This window comes from Aricia agestis, chromosome 6 (assembly GCF_905147365.1).
Source record: "Aricia agestis chromosome 6, ilAriAges1.1, whole genome shotgun sequence".
NCBI lineage: Eukaryota > Metazoa > Arthropoda > Insecta > Lepidoptera > Lycaenidae > Aricia > Aricia agestis.
In genome coordinates, this window is record NC_056411.1 from 12,782,727 (window position 1) to 12,801,257 (window position 18,531).

At 35.2% G+C, this 18,531-nt stretch overlaps 3 protein-coding genes across 3 annotated transcripts in view; 2 read left to right on the plus strand and 1 right to left on the minus strand.

Annotated features, from left to right (window-relative positions):
• Positions 1-3,599: 3,599 nt before the first annotated feature.
• On the plus strand, positions 3,600-8,766 carry LOC121727730 (exosome complex component RRP41). The gene is made up of 6 exons (XM_042115710.1): positions 3,600-3,822; positions 4,025-4,097; positions 4,254-4,390; positions 5,634-5,838; positions 8,181-8,275; positions 8,673-8,766. The coding sequence occupies exons 1-6, from the start codon at positions 3,652-3,654 to the stop codon at positions 8,742-8,744; spliced, it is 753 nt and encodes a 250-aa protein (XP_041971644.1). The 5' UTR covers positions 3,600-3,651; the 3' UTR covers positions 8,745-8,766.
• A 171-nt stretch (positions 8,767-8,937) lies between these two features.
• On the minus strand, positions 8,938-16,169 carry LOC121727903 (maternal protein exuperantia-1). Its single transcript, XM_042115949.1, has 10 exons — positions 16,011-16,169; positions 14,999-15,161; positions 14,160-14,312; positions 13,777-13,919; positions 12,990-13,195; positions 12,599-12,734; positions 11,978-12,132; positions 10,990-11,129; positions 9,959-10,055; positions 8,938-9,873 (listed from the first exon to the last, which is right to left on the minus strand). The coding sequence occupies exons 2-10, from the start codon at positions 15,146-15,148 to the stop codon at positions 9,821-9,823; spliced, it is 1,233 nt and encodes a 410-aa protein (XP_041971883.1). The 5' UTR covers positions 15,149-15,161; positions 16,011-16,169; the 3' UTR covers positions 8,938-9,820.
• A 137-nt stretch (positions 16,170-16,306) lies between these two features.
• Positions 16,307-18,531, plus strand: part of LOC121728406 (proteasome subunit alpha type-5) — a 29,137-nt gene continuing 26,912 nt past the window's right edge. Inside the window, exon 1 of the mRNA XM_042116580.1 lies at positions 16,307-16,321. The gene's annotated coding sequence lies outside the window, so the exon portion shown is untranslated. The remainder of the gene's footprint in view (positions 16,322-18,531) is intronic.

Below are 18,531 nucleotides of genomic sequence, written 5' to 3' on the forward strand. Positions count from 1 at the left end.
TTAATAATATAATCACTTGGTATAATAATAATCAATCTATCTTATCTTATAGAACTCCTACTGCATTTCTAATATAATGACAAGTTGACAACAGAAGGCGCTCTAAAATAAAGGAGTTCGAGTGTACCGTGTTGGCCTATATTCCATCCAGAAAATATATCAATGCATTCAACATTTTAATTCTAATATATGAAAACAGATGGCGTTTTATTTTTTACTTTATTATTATAACAGAACTAATCATACCTACTTTACTATATAATATTGTTTTTATTCATAACTAGCTGTTGCCCGCGACATCGTCTGCGTGGACTTTAGTTTATAGCGCGCGGTGTCAACAAAATTTGTGTCAAATTAAAAAACTTTTTAAAACCCTGGTAAGTGGTACCCCTCTTAGGGCCACGCTACACCGGAATGGCAGCGCTGAAAGTGCTCGCCTCGCATGGCAGCACCATTCCGGTGTAGCGCGGCCCTTAATTAATCAAAATACCCAAAAACAGCTGTGCAGTGTGCACATAATCTATACTAATATTATAAATGCGAAAGTATCTCTGTCTATCTGTCTGTCTGTCAGTCTCGCTTTCACGCCAAACGCCAAAAGTATCTCTGTCTGTCTGTCTGTCTGTCTGTCTGTCTGTCTGTCTGTCTGTCAGTCTCGCTTTCACGCCAAACGCCAAAACTTCCGAACCGATTGTAATGAAATTTTGTATACAGATAGTCTAAAGCCTGAGAAAGGACATAGGCTACTTTTTTACTGGAAAAAAGGGTTGTAAGGGGGTGAAAATGCGTAAATTTGTTCAAATTAAGTTAGTTCCAACAATTCATAATAGATGGCGCCGTGCGTCTTCTACATCGCGCTGACACTTGCTCAAAAGTCTTTCTATAAGATGTGGTATCTTACATTTAAGTTTCGATTTTTTTCGATTGTTATATCTATTCTACGGTATTAAATAACTCAGTACTTTATCTGTGCAGTGACGTAACCTTAAATCTATCAATGATAAATAGTTTATGGGTAAAGTTGTGTAATTGGAGGGCTAAATAAGCTTTAAAATTTGGCATAAAATATAAAGTTTAATATAAAAAAATGAAATACTTATTGTGTGCACACTGCACAGCTGTATTGATTTAAGGGGTACCAGGGTTTTTTTATAAAAGCTTTTGACACCAATTTTGTTGACATCGCGCGCTATAAACTGAAGTCCACGCGGACGAAGTCGTGGGCAACAGCTAGTCGATGATATTTTACTTATACAGATATGTTACGTCCATACTATTTTCCGACTAAAATCTCTTCCGAACAATTTTCAAATTCAAAATTGCAGACATTGACAAATTTGACAGATAAGTGAAACAAAAGATACGAAAAATCATTTACATAAAAGAGACAGTTCTATTTTTAAACGTCGAATCGTATCGCTGTCTCTTTCTTCGCCTGAGATATGACGAAAATTCGATTTTTCCAGATTGTTCGAAAAAATTATTGAAAATGTAAATAATCGAGGTATTTATTGCAATCAAGACATGTGGTAAGAGATTCCATGTGTTTTGTTTACTTTCGAGTCATTTTCGAAACACGCACGACGTCATTTTCAATTTATTTAGGTAAGACAAGACGCGGCACGTTCGTGACTGCGCTCGATGTAGACTAAACAACAGACGGCCCAATTGGGCCGTATTTGAAGCTTCACAACGCGCGCGGTAGTAACATATCTGATTTGAGTATTTCATCATTGATCACGTCACTTACATCGATATCATGAACTAATTGACTTTCTTTCCTGTATCTTATTGTGTTTCGAAATAATCGACAGATAGAAATATTCAAGAAAATAAACGCACACTACTTGTATGAAAAAAAGAGCAAAAAATGGCCACGCGATGACGGGCTAAGACTACATCTATACTATAAAGCCGGCGCCAGACATGGGCTTCAAAGTTTGAGCAAACTTTGCACAAATAGGAAAATGCCAGCAATAACTTTGCACAAAGAGGCAAATGTCAGTGCCACACTTGGCGAATTTGCGTATTTGATCACATGCAGGCTGCGTTCCAGATGACGTTAATTTTGACCAAAACGCTCAAAACGTCCCCTTCTGCCGTTCCCTTTGGCGACCAGGGTCGTTTTGATCGCGGCTATGACGTCACTCATGACGTCATCATTTTCGCTCAAAACGACCCTTGACGAAGATGGGTCAAAGTGGGCGTTCTAGTTTTTTTTTTTTATTTTAACGTAATTATATCGCGAAAGCCATGTTCGGAAAGTTTTCAGGAGAGAGTAGAGACAAAAAAACTTTATATAATTTCATTACAAATAATATTTTAATCAAATAAATTAAATAACATTTAATGAAATATTTTGATTGGAAAATAATTTGACCTTTCATTTAAAATAATAAATTGTTTTAAATGAAAGGTCAAATGATTTCTTACAAAATATAATAATTAATACTAATTTTCATCTTTCCTATACCTGTTGACTTACTCGTACTTGACTAAGCATTAAGCGGTATTGTTACCTAAAGTTTATACGTATATTGTGACAATAGTCAATATTCAAAGTACATGTGGTTATGTTATTAAAATATGATTCAATGTGAAAACTCAAATATAATACAAGTTTAACTATATTAAAATATGAGTAATTAAGTAAAAAAAAATGTAATACTAAAAACGAAACAAATATAATGTTATGTATTTTATTTGTAAAATAAATGTAACTATAAACAATAAAATTACTTTTATTTACGACTTGAAGAAAAGGATCGTAATATCTAAGTTCGGTTCAATGTACCTATGTATAAAAAAATATACTTAGTTCTTTTTTTAAACTTTTCCCAAAACGCTCAAAACGATCCATAATCCGTTCCACTTGGGTTTGTATCACTGACGCTCACAAGCTAATGGAACGGGAAAAACTACGGTCTTGAGCGTGAGCGTTTCTAACGTCATCTGGAACGCGGGGGCAATGATGTTGTACTTATACAGATATGTTACGTCCATACTATTTTCCGGCTTAAATCTTTTCCGAACAATTTTCAAATTCAAAATTGCAGACATTGACAAATTTGACAGATGAGTGAAACAAAAGATACGAAAAACCATTTACGTAAAAGAGACAGTTCTATTTTTAAACGTCGAATCGTATCGCTGTCTCTTTCTATGCCGCTATTGCTATGACGAAAATTAATTTTTTTCCAAATTTTTCGAAAAAATAATTGAAAATGTAAATAATCGAGGTATTTATTGCAATCAAGACATGTGGTAAGAGATTCCATGTGTTTTGTTTACTTTCGTGTCATAATTGATACATTTTCGATACACGCACGACGTCATTTTTAATTTATTTAGGTAAGACAAGACGCGGCACATTCGTGACTGCGCTCGATGCAGACTAAACAACAGACAGCCCAATTGGGCCGTATTTAAGCTTCACAACGCGCGCGGTAGTAACATATCTGGTTTGAGTATTTCATCATTGATCACATCTGGTGCCCGCATAATACTTTATCTATGGTTTCCAGCTCCCAATAAATTAAAAATATATATGTCATTTTAAAATTTAAATTTTAGGTTATCTTTTTATTTACAATTTACATCAATAATATTATTATTTTTTAAGTAAAATATTTGATTACATAAGTTATAAGAATGCCTGCTCCGGATTTACTTTCGAGTCAAGGATTACGACTAGATGGAAGAAGGCCCGATGAGTTGAGACGAATAAGATGTAAATTGGGGGTATTCACGCAGCCAGACGGGAGTGCTTATTTAGAACAAGGCAATACAAAAGTTTTAGCTGCTGTTTATGGTCCTCATCAGGTACTGTTAAAGTAATTTTGTCAATAAAAATACTTTTGAAATGCAGATGTTAAAAAGGCCTTAATATTTGTGTGTATGTATCTTATATCGTTGGATTTCACAGTAGATATATTTAACAACAATAACTATAAACTACTACAAACAATAATTATATTATCATTTGTTTTTATTAAATAAATATTACCAAATTACTGTTTTACAGGCTGCAAAATCAAAAAGTTCAACAGAGGGTGTAGTGGTTAATTGCCAATACAGTATGGCTACTTTTTCAACAGGTAAACTAAAGCTTTTTATTATTAATAAAATATTGTACATTAGACCTTTTTGGAATATCTATGGTTACTTACAATTTTTTTTAATGTAATGATTTAAACTAGTTTAAAGTAAAATGTTTCTAAATTCTTCCTGTAGAAGGTAAACTATATTTTTAGGTGAAAGAAAAAATCGTCCTCGTGGTGATCGTAAGTCTCAAGAAATGTCTATGCACCTTAGACAAGCATTAACTGCAGCTATAAAGACGGAGCTGTACCCTCGGTCACAAATTGATGTTTACGTAGAAGTTTTACAGGTATACCATGTAGACTAAATCTTGTAAATGCAAAGAGTGTTTTTGTTTGTCTCTTACCCTTTTGTGTATCTTCTTTTTTATGTTTATTATGAACAATAGATAATTTGAAGTTTCATAAAAGAGCTTATACAGATTGTTTGGGTGAACACCTGTATAAACCCCACTAAAAAAAATGCTGTCTTCATACCCATACAAATTGCCCTGATCGGCAATTCGTATGGGTATGACAATGGATTTTTTTGAGCTCCCAGCATTGTTCCCAAAGTAAAAAAAAAACAATTAATGGACACGACGCGTCGCCCGCGCGTGACGTGCCCCCGCGCGAGCGCCTCCCCCCGCGACACCCCCGCTCATCCCCCTGCGCCGCGAGTAACCGTTCTGCAACGATTTTAAATAGGATAAAATATGTAATTAAAAAAAAATAACACCCAATTTTTTTTGTTAAATGTACTCTCCTAATGATACCTAAGCCCTGGAAAAAAATTGTCAGGAAGTTTTAATTGCATCCAGTATTACAAGAAAAAAAATATTTAACCATAGGCAATCCTTATTATATTATGTCGCAGGCACATTGTATAATCCGCTGTTTTACATTACGGCTAGCTGTTTTAAAAAAAAGGGCCGTTTTATAATGCAGCGATTTATTGATTAGCCGGATTGAATGCGGCTGAATGAAAAAACGCTGGAATGTATTCGGCGCCATACGTTATTCAAAACGGCTAGCCATGTAATAAAGCGAAAGATAAGTCGCCTCTTTGACAGTTTTTAGTTCCGATTCTTAATACTCTTGGCGCTGCCTGTGACATAACAGCTTGGCGTTGGATACCGAAAGTGTGTTGCTAAATTGCGAAGTTTTGAGTGAATTAAACAAAGAAATCAGTAAATTTCAGAACAATTTTCAGGTGCAATTAAAGAATTTCTAATAATAATCTCGATGTAAAACAGTAAAGAAAGTATCGGTACGAAGAAAGTGCGATGCGGCTAAACGTGGGCCGCCATATAGAAGAACGTATCGCAATGACAATCCGGCTAATCGTTAAACCGCCGCATTACAAAACGCCTTAATGTAAAACGGCGGATTATGCAATACGCCTGCGACATATATAAGAACCGCCTCTGGCGGTGAAAGCCTCCTCCAATTTTTGCCATTTTTTTCTGTCTCGACTCTCGAGCCAGTGTGAACAACCTGTATATAAAATTATTATTGATGGATTTTGTTGATGTACGATTATTATCTTGCTAGGCGGACGGCGGCGCGTACTGCGCATGCGTGAACGCGGCGACGCTGGCGCTCGTGGACGCGGGCGTGCCGATGCGTGCGTACGCGTGCGCAAGCACAGCGTCGATGGCGTGGCGGGAGGGCGTGCCCGCGCCGCTCGTCGACGTCGGACACGTCGAGGAAGCGGCGGGGGGCGTGGTTCTCACTGTTGCCAGTTTACCTAACACTGGTATGTGATTATTTACAGAGAATTTCTCCAACATTATAGGTATAGCTTGTCAAAAAAGAGTAGACACTGAAAATTATTTTGAAATCACATAAAAAGTATAAAAACATTATATGGGGATCAAAATGTGTCAAGGTTCCTTTATAATAGTACTAGATGACGCCCGCAACTCCGTTGCGCCAAAACTCGTTTATCGCGCGGGAACCGTACATTTCTCAGAGAAAAAAGTATCCTATGTCCTTTCCCAGGACTCAAAGTATCTCCATGCCAAATTTCAGCAAAATTGATTCAGCGGTTTGAGCGTGAAGAGGTAACAGACAGACACACTTTCGCATTTATAATATTAGTATGGATTGCATCCGCCCGTAAAATCCTGCATGAATCGTTTTTTTCGATCAAATATATTTTAAAATAATCTTTAGAACGTATAGAATGGATTAATGTTGGGTTGCCTTGTCATAAGTAGCCGCAAGTACCTCTAATTAAGTTTAATGTTCATGAGATAAATGCATAATTTGAATAAATTATTTTTTTAGTAAATTTTACATCATTTGAAAGAAAATGACGAGACAAAATAAGGTATAAATGGTAGCCAGCTCTAAGTCGGCCGCAACCTAGGGGGATATTAGATTATCATATATATTGGATCCGAGATCATTGAGTCAATGATATTGGATAATGTAATATAGACATATGATTCATTTCTTCCTTGATCATAGATTTTTGACATTTGCTGAGAGATTTGATCCAATACCGTCATAGAAATGGGTGTTGCCAGTTATTTAATATAAAAAAGAGTTTTTAATTTCTTGTTCGTTAATATGGTTCAAATAATGTAATGTAATTATTTTTCTATACTTGGATAATCTTGCTGAAATAACAAAAAACAAGCCATATTAAAAATGACGATGTCTTTTGACACATCGAATTCTCTGAGATCTAGTAACCCTGACGTCAATACCTGTCAGCGTTAGCGTTCTCCATTGGCTATTGAAATCACATATGACGTAAAATAGGATCAATGAAATATGATAATGTAATAAGCAGATCAAATGATCATATATATTGGATCCTATATATGATCATAGAAATGATCCAATATAAATGATCATGTAATACCCCCCCTAGGGTTGCCAGCCCGTACACAGACATAGTTCTTCATCAAAATTGAAGCATCGATTTTTTTAATTATTTTGATACAAAATTAAAGTTTTATGCATTTTGTACATGAATATCCATGATTGCCAGTTGCACGATAGCCGCAAACTGGGGTTGCAATCACTTTTGTATATGACAAATGTTCTGGCCTACAATTATTATGCCTGGCTGGATTTGAGGACGTCGAGAACCCGCAAGATTGCTATTTTTATTTAACAGGCGTTTTTATTTTTATATACAACTAGCTATCATAATACACACCGAGGCCACGAAACAGAGGTATGATAGATCAAAATCCTTCAAATATGTAGCCCACCCTTGTTTAAAGACTTCCGCAATACACCCGAAGTACAATATCTTTCTAGAAACAAAATGTTTCTAGTAGGCTACATTTGAAAAAAAATTGAATAAAGTCGGTAATTAACTTCCATGGGCACTAAGATTGTAAGTAAGGAAAAATGAAAAAGTCCTGGATTTAATGGAATTATGAAAATTAGTGCATTTATTATGAGCAACACCGGAAAACTCTTCCAAAAAGAATACATTTTTATAATAAGTGACTTTTGATTGTGCATATTTCGGCCATTTTTTCGTGCATATTTCGGCACTTTGATCGTGCATACAATCCGATGTCTAGTGATGACAATTAGAAAATTTTTATCAGCATCTACTCTTTCTTGACAGACTGCAAGGACATGTACTTTCCACTTTTTAGTATAAATTGGGATACAGCAGGCTTATTATCATTAGAAACAGGAAAGAATGGACACACTGACAGATTTTAATGCCAAAATGGCGGATTATCTTTTTTTATTTTTTATTGTTTATTAGGCTAAAAAAAACAATATCATAATATAAAATACGTTTACACACAGTCTTACTCTATACATATAAGTAATTGTGATATCCACATCATTTACCACATATATAATATGTAAAATGTTATTTAAGTTTAATTATAAGTAGTTGAGATTTTAACCTTGATTGATTAGCAGGCGGCATCTTTGTCCGTAACTTTGTCTATTCTTCTGTAAAAAGAAACCGCTTCTGTGGTGACCATGCTAAGCCTACAAGACAGTATATTCCATCCAACTTGATGTTCTCCATTTTATCTGTCTTCTATTCTTTTGTTTTAAACCTTTTTGTACTTGTAGACTTTGGAATTAACTAACAATATTATATTCCAGGTAGCATTGCATTACTGGATATGTCACACAGACTACACATGGATTATTTCGACATAGTACTAAGCCGGGCAATGCAGGGTTGCAGGGATATTGAGGTTTTTATATTTTTTATTATAATATGTATCATCATGTTTTGCACTTGTTTGATGGTAAGTACTTAAAGTGGTTTGTCAGACAAGAATTTACTAGTAACGACATATAAATTACTATCATTAATATATCCAACTATCCAAAGAAATATTGCTAACTAGCGACCTGCCCTAGCTTCGCACGGATATAAAATATATTATTATAGCCTATGTCACTTATTTGATGATTAAAATCGAAGTGCGCAGGGCAAGTTCCAGAAGGCCACGCGCATGCCATGCACTATTTACACGAACCGTTTGACGTTTCAATGCACTTTTGCCCACCTGTAGCTCAGTGTCTATTGCGAGTGCAAACATAAAATTAAACCTACGTAATTATATACTAGTACTTACTTAATTACAGATTGTACTTGACAAAGCAGTAAGGGAACATTTGGCTGAAGGATGGACAAAACAAGATGCAGTTACAATATGAAATAAATTTAATTTTAAACCTACTATTAGATTTATTTTAAGCTCCCAAAGCGCCATAGAGGCTCGAAACAGTACCTATTCTACTATTTTACTGCAACAATAACGCAGCTTGGTTCCTTGATCAAGTTACAAATATGGTATTCTCTCATAAAAATAAAGTTGATTTGGAATAGGAGTGCAAATTAAAAACTAACTTAAGACTTATGTGTTTATTAATATTAGAGATCTGAACAAAATAAGAAATATAAATAATATATACAGTCTATGTTAAAACTAACTATATTAGAGGTAAGTTAATAGGTACACACTGTTTTTATTATGCTGCTTAAATAACGGTAAGGAAACTTAGCGAATATTCTATGGCAAATGAAATCAATATGCCAGCTTATTAGTAACGCGAATGCTCTTGTACAGACATTATATTATGCAGATGTTAAAAGAAAAAACCTAAAAGTTTTAAAATATTGGCGGATGTAAATAATTCAATCCATCCTTTCCATGTGATTGCACATAATAAAATTAAAATAAGCTACAGTACGATAAATTGTACTTTGCGATCCATGGTTTAAGCCATAACACATACACCTACTGTAAATATGGTAAAAATATACTCTATCTTTACGTTAATATTAAGTCACTGGAAAATTGTATAAATGTTAAGTGCGTGTTAAAAAATATTCATATACAAAGAATCTTTGGGCTCCCTGCTCGTTTTCCTACACTTCATCGAAAGCATATTACACCCAAAAGTATGAATTCACAAAACAAAATGTCGCGACTCTGTACACAAAAGTGTATATAAAAGTTACATCTTCAAACACCGAGTTGCTAAGGCACTCACCTACACAATCTATGTATATATACATATATATCAGTATACTATGCAAAGCAAACATAAATAGATTGCTCCAAGTAAAAAAAATCATGTACTTATCACCAATGCGTGTAAAACAAATGCTTTTCAATTCCAAAGGAGACTTATGCTAAATGTATAATATGAATAAATGTTTTCACATCATTATGGTTTCGTTTTAATATTAACGACAGTGATGTGAGTTGTACAGTGTGTCCATACATTTAATTGGTGGTTACCGTATCTGTTGCTTGACTAGGATCTGCCTCGGCTACCTCTGCAAGATATTCACATTATATTGAGTTTGATGTTTTAAAAAAAACATGAAAATTGAATGTAATTTAAATTTCACATAATATTACCATTCTTAACTTTAGTTGGAGAACTCTGGGAAGAGGACTTCTGAGAATTGCTGGAACTCCCTTCCCCTTCACCGGTTTCCCCAGTCGAGGTGGTGTTCTGAAACATTTGTTATAATATTTGTAAGGCGTGTGTCTAAACCTAAGAGAATTATTTAAAAAAAATATTTGTTAACTAATGCTACACAAACTTTTATATTCTTTTTTTTTTCTACATTTTTATATCACATGACCTAACTCCACAACACCCTGTTTTTGTTACAAGACAAATAAATAAGGACAACAGTAGACAAACCGGGTAAGTAACAAATTGAAAACTGTTGTTTTATTGCATAAATGGAGGCTTTAGGATCGGGAAAACTATTTTAAATAAAAAAAAATGTGGATTCTATGTATGGCTAGGTATATTAGCTATAGTTTGTGCGTTCTAAGATGATATGGGTGACAGTTTTCACGTTCCTTGCTACGGGTTTTTTTTTTTACTTACAAGAAAACAAAAAAAAAACAAAATGTAATAAATTATATTCCATCTACAAAAACAAATGTTTCCTATAATTGTAAATGAATAAAAATGAAAAGATGCTAAATGCTAACTTATTGATAAAAATTATAAATATTAACTGTGAAATATGTAGGAGTATAAAATTATTGTTACGAAAAAATTTGAAAAATGTCATATGCATGAAACGAAACTTATGTCAATAGAGATTGACTGTTGAATCGAAATCAAATCGATAAAAAAGGGCGGCCATCTTAAATCGCCGGCACCACTGAACTAATGTCAGTACGAAATCGATAATTTCGATTGCAATTCCTTTACGAAGTGATTCGATATTTTTAAATTATCGATTAATTTTTGTTAGGTAACTTCCCTACTATTGTCAATTATAATGTGTCACGCATATCATCATAAAACGCACAAACTATAGGTGATGAAGTATGTAAGTTAGAAGGTTTATCAAAATTATAAGTTACTATTCAGTAATTATAATACGCGGTTCATCCACTTATGTATTCAAATGTTTACAACTTACTTTTCTATAAGGTCTCTTAGCAAGCTTGAGTCCCTTGGGCTCTTTGGCAGGATCAAAGTGACAGTCAAATATTTCAATCAGTTCTTTTATGTCTTCATCAGTTGCAGTAACAGACATGGACTTCAGCTGCTTCTCCAAACCTGAAACGCCAGATTAACTCTGTAGTAATAGTTTATCAATTTCATAATACTAGAGATCGCCCAATGGTCGAAATTCGACCTTAGTTTCAATGACATTAGGACTACTACGGCTATATTTTGTAAAAAATATTGACTTTATCATTTTTTTTTCAACTCTTGTCTCTGGGACTTAGCTGATCTCAGACTGCCCGTGTAAGCATTGTCTAATAGTATCTAAAATTAAATTAAAAAAAAAAACAATAATCCATTTTCAATTTTGTCAATTTGTTGTCAGCAGACTTCAACCATAAATAAAAGAGTATAATTCGTATGTATAGGCTTGTCACTCAAAAATCTGTCATTTTTTCTAGTAGTAGTGTCATAGTGTGTGTAACGTTTTATTTGTTAAAAATATATATGATAAAAGCATAATTTTAAAATATATTAGCTTGATGCACTTCTTCACCATATAAACTATAACTGTGCGAAATTTCATGCACCTGCGTTTCCCCATTTTTCGTAAAAAGGATTACAAAGCTTTTCTCTCACATATTAATATATAGATAATAGGCATATTTTTTTTGCGTAAATAGCTATGGACCACCAGACACACATCCTTGTTCTTTGGAAGTTTAAAATTAGCATAAAACAATAGGCAAAGGAATGTAGAATAAGCTTTTTGAAATTGGTACCACAATTTTTGAAACTTAAAACTTCCTCTATAACATAAGTGAAATATGAAATTTTATTACCTACAAAACACAAATAATAATAATCAATTCCACATAGTATCATTGGAGCATACATGGAACATATGAGTACAAATAGTTATAACTCGAATGTTTGACTCGTTGAAAAGGAAAACCCACCTTCGACCTGTTGCTCCTGCCAGGCGGCGTGAACCTGGTCGTAGAGCAGGCCGGCGTCGGCGAGCAGGCGGCGTAAGTGCGTCACGCGCTTGCGCTCCGGCAGCGCCAGCCGCAGCCGCAGCAGCGGGTGGAACACCGGCCGGAAAGTGTTCTGTCTGGAAACATAAAGATATGATTAGTGTTGGTTCTCAACTTTATTGGTGGCGCACCCACCTCCCGTCCATGTATGTCCCGCTCTGAAAAAAATAATAAATGGTCACTTTAGTCATTCATTAACTTAGTATTAGCTCCGTGCATTAACCCTTGAACCTTATTTTATTTTTTATATTTATAACTTATTCGCAAAACATTCGCCGATAAGGGCCGAAAGTTTTAGTTAATATGTACCATTGAGGAAGTTGATTCCTATGCACTTGACAGACCAACGTTATTTGGTCGAATATGTCAATTCAATGTTAATTGTGATCTGTCAGCTGAGTTCGACGTAACGCAACCAAACTACTTAGGTCCCCGTTTTGCATATGAATCAAATTCTTGATAGTATATATTTACACAATGGTTAAGCTATTCAATGGTGTCGTAGTACTGTTTGTCAAATTACTTCATAAACATATTTATTACCTCTCTAGTAACTTTTTGAATTCATCAAGAGCCGCCAGTTCGGTCTCTACAGGATGAGCCCACACGCGGGCCGTCTCCACCATGTGTATACTTGCCGGAGCACCCTCACCTCCAGCGCCTACCTCCTGTTGTTCGCCTGGAAGATTTTTTTAATTACTATTGATTATGGTCGTCTTTTGCTGATGCAGTGACTGATTTAGCAGTAAGATCGAAAGTTTTCATTATTGAATTCATTTCATACTACTCAAAATAACTTGTCAAGTAATTTTTTAGTTAGCTATAAAATATGTGGAGTTGTTAAAAATATTATGGGACATGAAAATTTAATTCTATTTTAAATAAAAGTTGTTTTAGCACCAAAAACAAGTCCTTGCATTTAAAAACAAAATACCTTGAGCAAGATGTTCAACAATGCGGTAGGCAGCTGTGGCACGATCTAAAGCGCTCTCAACTGACAATGTGTCAGCATCTAATAACACGCGAGCCAAAACTCGCAGGGAAATAGACTTCACTGTGGACTTGCACTTATCGGCAGCAAGGGCATAGCTGTCAGCAAACCCAGCTACTATTGACGAAAAGCGTTCCAACAACTTGTAACTGTAAAAAAAAAATAGTTTTGTTATAATAGGATATGATATTACTGAATTTTTTCACACTAGGCAGCAGCACCAGCACAGACAGTAAACAAGTAAGTAACGTGGGAGAGCCATGCTTCGGCACGAACGGGCCGGCTCGGGAGATACCACTTTCTCACGAAAAACCGGCGTGAAACAGCTCTTGCGCTGTGTTTCGCCGAGTGAGTGAGTTTACCGGAGGCCCAATTCCCTTTCCTACCCTCCCCTATTTCCTTTCCTTCACTTGCCTACTGGAATAGGGTAATAGGGCTTATTTAATCAAATAAAAAAAACAGAGTTTTGTTCTACATTTGACAATGTTTCTGTCAATATTCTGATAGGACTTGTGCAACAAGTCAGATTTTGGTTGAATTATTTACTGTATGTGCTAGTAGTGCCCTTTGCTCCAACCTTTGTGTAATATTCCAGTCCGGCTGGGTAAAATATTCATGTTTTGCCAACTAATAAAAACTTCATAAGGTTGAGTTTATTTTGCATATTTTAGTCTTAAAATAATCATATTAATAATGGTTGAAAGTTGAAACAGTCACAAATTTGACTCACCGTGTGAGGGCTTCGAGTAGCATGGTGGGACACAATCTTTTTGGCTCGTGATAAATTAGAATCACTTTGCCATCACCCTTTTCTTTTTCCAACCAGTCAAGGAAGTCAGTCAGTGCAGATATTTCAGACTTTGTTTTGAGAATCTGGAACAAAGCAAGCACTCATAAAATAATTCTCTTGGCAAAAATGGTAGCTGTTCAATAACTTCTGACTAAAATAGAATTTTAGTAATACCTCGATTGTGGGAATAGCAGATACAATAGATTTTCAATTGCTATGCGACAGCCGGGTGCCGCTTGGGGATTTGATGGGTTAATTATGTAGTGCAATAAGTGAGCAAATATTTTTCAAATTATAGTGAGTTTTTATAATTCCTTAATTACCTTATGAGTAACATTGTCCTTGAGCATGCGGTAGCGTCCAATCGTAACCACACGTACATTGTGACGTCTTTGGGCACCGGGGTTTAAATCACGATAAGGCATAATATACTGTGAGTAAACCTCCTTAGGAGTGTATGCAGCAATTTGACATATCTGAAAGTTACATATAAAAATATTGAATAATTTGGACTTTATTTTACAATTATAAACACTAGAGATCGTCCAATGGTCGAAATTTGACCTTAGTTTCAACGACATTAGGACTACTACCTATATTTTGTTAAAAAATATTGACTTTATCTTGTCTCTGGGACTCAGCTGATCTCAGACTGGCCGTGTAAACATTGCTTAATAGTATCTAAGATTCAATAAAAAAACTATAATCCACTTTCAATTTGTCACCTTGTTGTCTACTGTCTTCAACCATAATTCGTATGTATAGGCTTGTCACTCAAAAATCTGTCATTTTTCTAGGTGTGTATGTTGTAGTGTGTGTAATGTTTTATTTGTTAAAAAAATGTGTGTTATAAGCATAATTTTAAAATAATATTAGCTTGATGCACTCCTTCACCATATAAACTATAACTGTGCAAAATTTCATTCACCTATGTTTCTCCATTTTTCCTCAGAAGGGATACAACGTTTTTGGCTCACATATTAATATATAGATATGTCTAAGTAAGACTTCTGATACTCTAATTTATTATAAAGATTAGGTCAAACTCAGATATAATTTTGAAATGTTTTGTGTATATGTTGAAAGGACAAATAGAGTATGGCTGTTTTCGAAATGTTATAGAATTTTGACTTTAATACAGCAATGTGGTTATGTAACTTACTTCATCAATAAGTCTGCGTCCGGTGGTATCCATGTCCCATCCCACTAGAGTGTATTTGCCGGGTGGTAGACCGACTGGCTTCTCAACCACCACCTCCGCAGGTGTATCCACCTCATTCCCATTCACTTTCGTCTCAGACACCATTTCCATTTGTACTTCTAACCTGTTGTAATTATATTGATTAAGTAACACTCGTATAAAAAAAATATTTATACAATTAAAGTTGCTATTGTGTTGTATGAAATGCCCATATATTTTTATAAATTGTCATTTATTTAAAAAAAAAAGGTTCAAATAATTAATCTTATTCATATAATCAGATGATTATTTTTCTTCTTTATGATATAAAATAATCATCTGATTATTTTATTTCTTTAAGTAGGTAATAGAAAAAGTAAAAACAACACAAGTAATATTGTATAGTGTGCCATGAACATAGCACATACAAAAATTATATTTTAATTTAGTAAGTATTTACACCTTAGTTAAATATTCAACCATTTTCATATTTTTATACTTTCATAAGTTTTAATTAATTTGTAACTAAGGCGATAAGTTATCTAAAATACTTCTGGTTATCTAAAGAAATCTAAGGATCTATTTATGTATGTTTAAATTGATATACAGTAACTCCAACAATTTTATGTGGACAATGAGTACTTATACTTTTGTAAAATTTATCAAGGCTTGGTATGTTTCATGATGATGATCATAACAAACATTGGAAAGCTATCGCCAATTAATACAAATACACATAGTATAAACAACAAATTTAATCAATGATGTGCATTCATGTAAATGTTTTATGATGCGGTTAGTGGTTATGTTATTCATTATTAAAATAATTATATGAACATAATTTAAGTTTCAGTACATAAATAATTTGTCGTGAAAACCACCCGGTGAAATAATTTTCGCCATAAAAACATGAAATCAATTCAAAGACACGTGGCGATCTCTTTCGAGATTTTGCCCCACCCTTGTTTGTCAAAATAATAGAATTTGGACTCACTAATTCTCAAATATCGTGTTCCTGGGATAATATTTTAATGTGCTTCTTGAAAACAATCCTTAAAACAAAAGCTATGTGTTTTAATTTTATAGAATTAGCAAATGAGAAAATATAAATCTCAGCACGTGTACGGCAATCGAAAAAACGCAATAGGGATGCGTCACTTGCATGCATCCAGTTACCAGTGTCGATTATAAAATCGATTCTCATTATCCAAATAAGTATTTTTAATCACTTAAAAAAACTAATAATATGACTAAAATAATATGACTAAAATAACATGACTAAAATAATATTATTTCCTTTAATCATTATTGTAGATTGTAGACTGTTTCTAGTCGCCCGGTTAACGGATGAATTTTAAATTTAATTATTCGTCCGATTATTATCACATGAATAAAATAGCTTACTCGTCCGATATTATCGGAATATATCAAGTAACTTAATCGTTTGTTTGGTTTGATTACTATATGAGGGGGCCTTCGCCCCTCCAGCCCTACTGATTGGGGGGCTCTGCCCCTGCTACCCCAGCTCCGAGAATCAATTGCTTAACCGATTCAATGCGGCGCACATTTTGTAATTGAGGCTCTACACGATCGGCCAGCGTAGTGGGCCATCACGATGAGCCAGCGTGGCGAGGACGTAGTGGCGTAGGATGGCCGATGGCGCCAGCGCAGGGCCGTGGATGGGCGGCGGTGTCAGTTTTTCGGCCGCACATCAAAGGATGATGGCCCAGCGATGGCGGTACGCCTCTACACGTTAGCGATACGACAGTCGGCTGTCGGTGCCCGACGACGAGAGCTCTCGGGTGAGAGTCTCGTGAGTCGTGTGTGAGCCCCTTTCCCGAGTGCGATCATGTACATTCTCATTTCTCGCTTAGTTCAATCGCAACTTTATGAACTCAGAGAAGATGGACCATCACCATTCACCATGCATCGAAAGATATAATTGTAATCCAAAGATCTATAATCATATTTAATTTTATTTCTCACAGAAAATGACTGATAATGACGTTTATTATTGTTATTTTTCTGTTCAGGCACTGTCTAGCGGCGCGACTAGTAGTGAAAAACGCGAGAGTGTACAGTAATGCGCTCGCTTTCCTCGCGAGACCCTTTGTCTCGGGCGCAAAATACCGACTCGGCTGAGAGGGTCCGAGACAGGCGAGACGAGGCGAGCGCACCCATATACACTCTCGCACTCGTGCCGCCTCGCTGTGTCTCGGCGAGAGTGTACAGCCGACATTACAATTTACGAATTTTATTCAAAATGACGAGTACGTGATCTCATAATGAATGAAGCTATAATAATATTAAGGAAGTGACAGACACGCGAGTAAGTACGCGGACTTATGGCTCGACGACCTTACTCGCCTGTGTCATGTGTGTCACCTAAAGTTCGCGTACTGAAAGATTGCCGCGTAAGTTCGCAGTCTTGGAATTTTACTCGTAGCAGGCCTGTCCCACTTGCGAGTATAGGCATAGAACTGTAAGTACCCCTTTAAAGGGGCACTTCAGTAGGGACTCACAGGCGAGCGGTGACGCACGTGCACGAGTTTTTAGTTGTTCGTTAATCGTTGCATACCTACCTGCGTACTTATTCATTCGCTGTCACAGAAACACAAAAAAAAAAAATTATACAACCGAACGTACTATAACCTCCTTCTTTTTTCGATGTTGATAAATAAAATATGGGTTGGGTTTACTAAAATTTGCTCGAGAGAACTAAATTATAAGTAGGTACTTATGTGTTTTTAGTTGTTGGCTCCTGGACTATTTGTTCGCGTCATTGCTATTAACTATATTATTTCGTGATGAGTACTATTCAAAACCTCCAAAAAACCTTATCTGCTTACAAAAATAACTAAGTTACACAAACACTTTAAGTAGGTAATATCAGACGGGTTTCAATAATTAAGATACCTAAGTACGTGTAACTAGTTACACGCGAATTTATGATAATTAAATCTACCTATCTAGTACTAAGATACAATATCTTAGATTATTTCGAGTTAAATAAATTAATTAAATATAAAGATTAAAATATTATTTTTAAAAAGACACAACCCTGATTTCGTCAGAAAAAGTACGAGTTATGCGATAGAAAGGGAGCGGACATGTAGGTAAATATAATTGGAGGCACCTAGCACTGCGCGGTCGGAATTCGAACTTTATAGTGTCGTAGCATGAGTCGTTATTTCTTTAAACGGGTTGCGCTAGTGGGAAATCTGTTGGTACTACTATTATATATTCTGTGCTCGTAGCTCGTAAACGTCTGGCAGCACTGCGAGTCGCGAGCCGCGAGCACAGATTACTAGTATATATTGCCGCCAGCCACCTACACAAATTTAGCACCCCATCGAAGGATTTTTGAAATCAAAATGACCTTAATCGATAGGTCCACCATAATTTTCGTTAGGTCCCCTATAGTTTTTTAATAAATATTTTTTTTAATTTTTCAAAAAAAAATTATCTTAGCACCTCATCTAAACCGAAACTGATTATTTTTTATATTTTTGCAT

Excerpts from the sequence above, each read along its gene's own strand:
- LOC121727730 (XM_042115710.1), top strand. The coding sequence starts at position 3,652 with ATGCCTGCTCCGGATTTACTTTCGAGTCAAGGATTACGACTAGATGGA. Across the intron at positions 4,098-4,253 it reads TATGGCTACTTTTTCAACAG|GTGAAAGAAAAAATCGTCCT; the intron begins GTAAACTAAAGC and ends CTATATTTTTAG. Across the intron at positions 5,839-8,180 it reads TGCCAGTTTACCTAACACTG|GTAGCATTGCATTACTGGAT; the intron begins GTATGTGATTAT and ends ATTATATTCCAG.
- LOC121727903 (XM_042115949.1), bottom strand. The coding sequence starts at position 15,148 with ATGGAAATGGTGTCTGAGACGAAAGTGAATGGGAATGAGGTGGATACA. Across the intron at positions 14,313-14,998 it reads GACGCAGACTTATTGATGAA|ATATGTCAAATTGCTGCATA; the intron begins GTAAGTTACATA and ends TGTAACTTTCAG. Across the intron at positions 13,196-13,776 it reads CTACTCGAAGCCCTCACACG|TTACAAGTTGTTGGAACGCT; the intron begins GTGAGTCAAATT and ends TTTTTTTTACAG.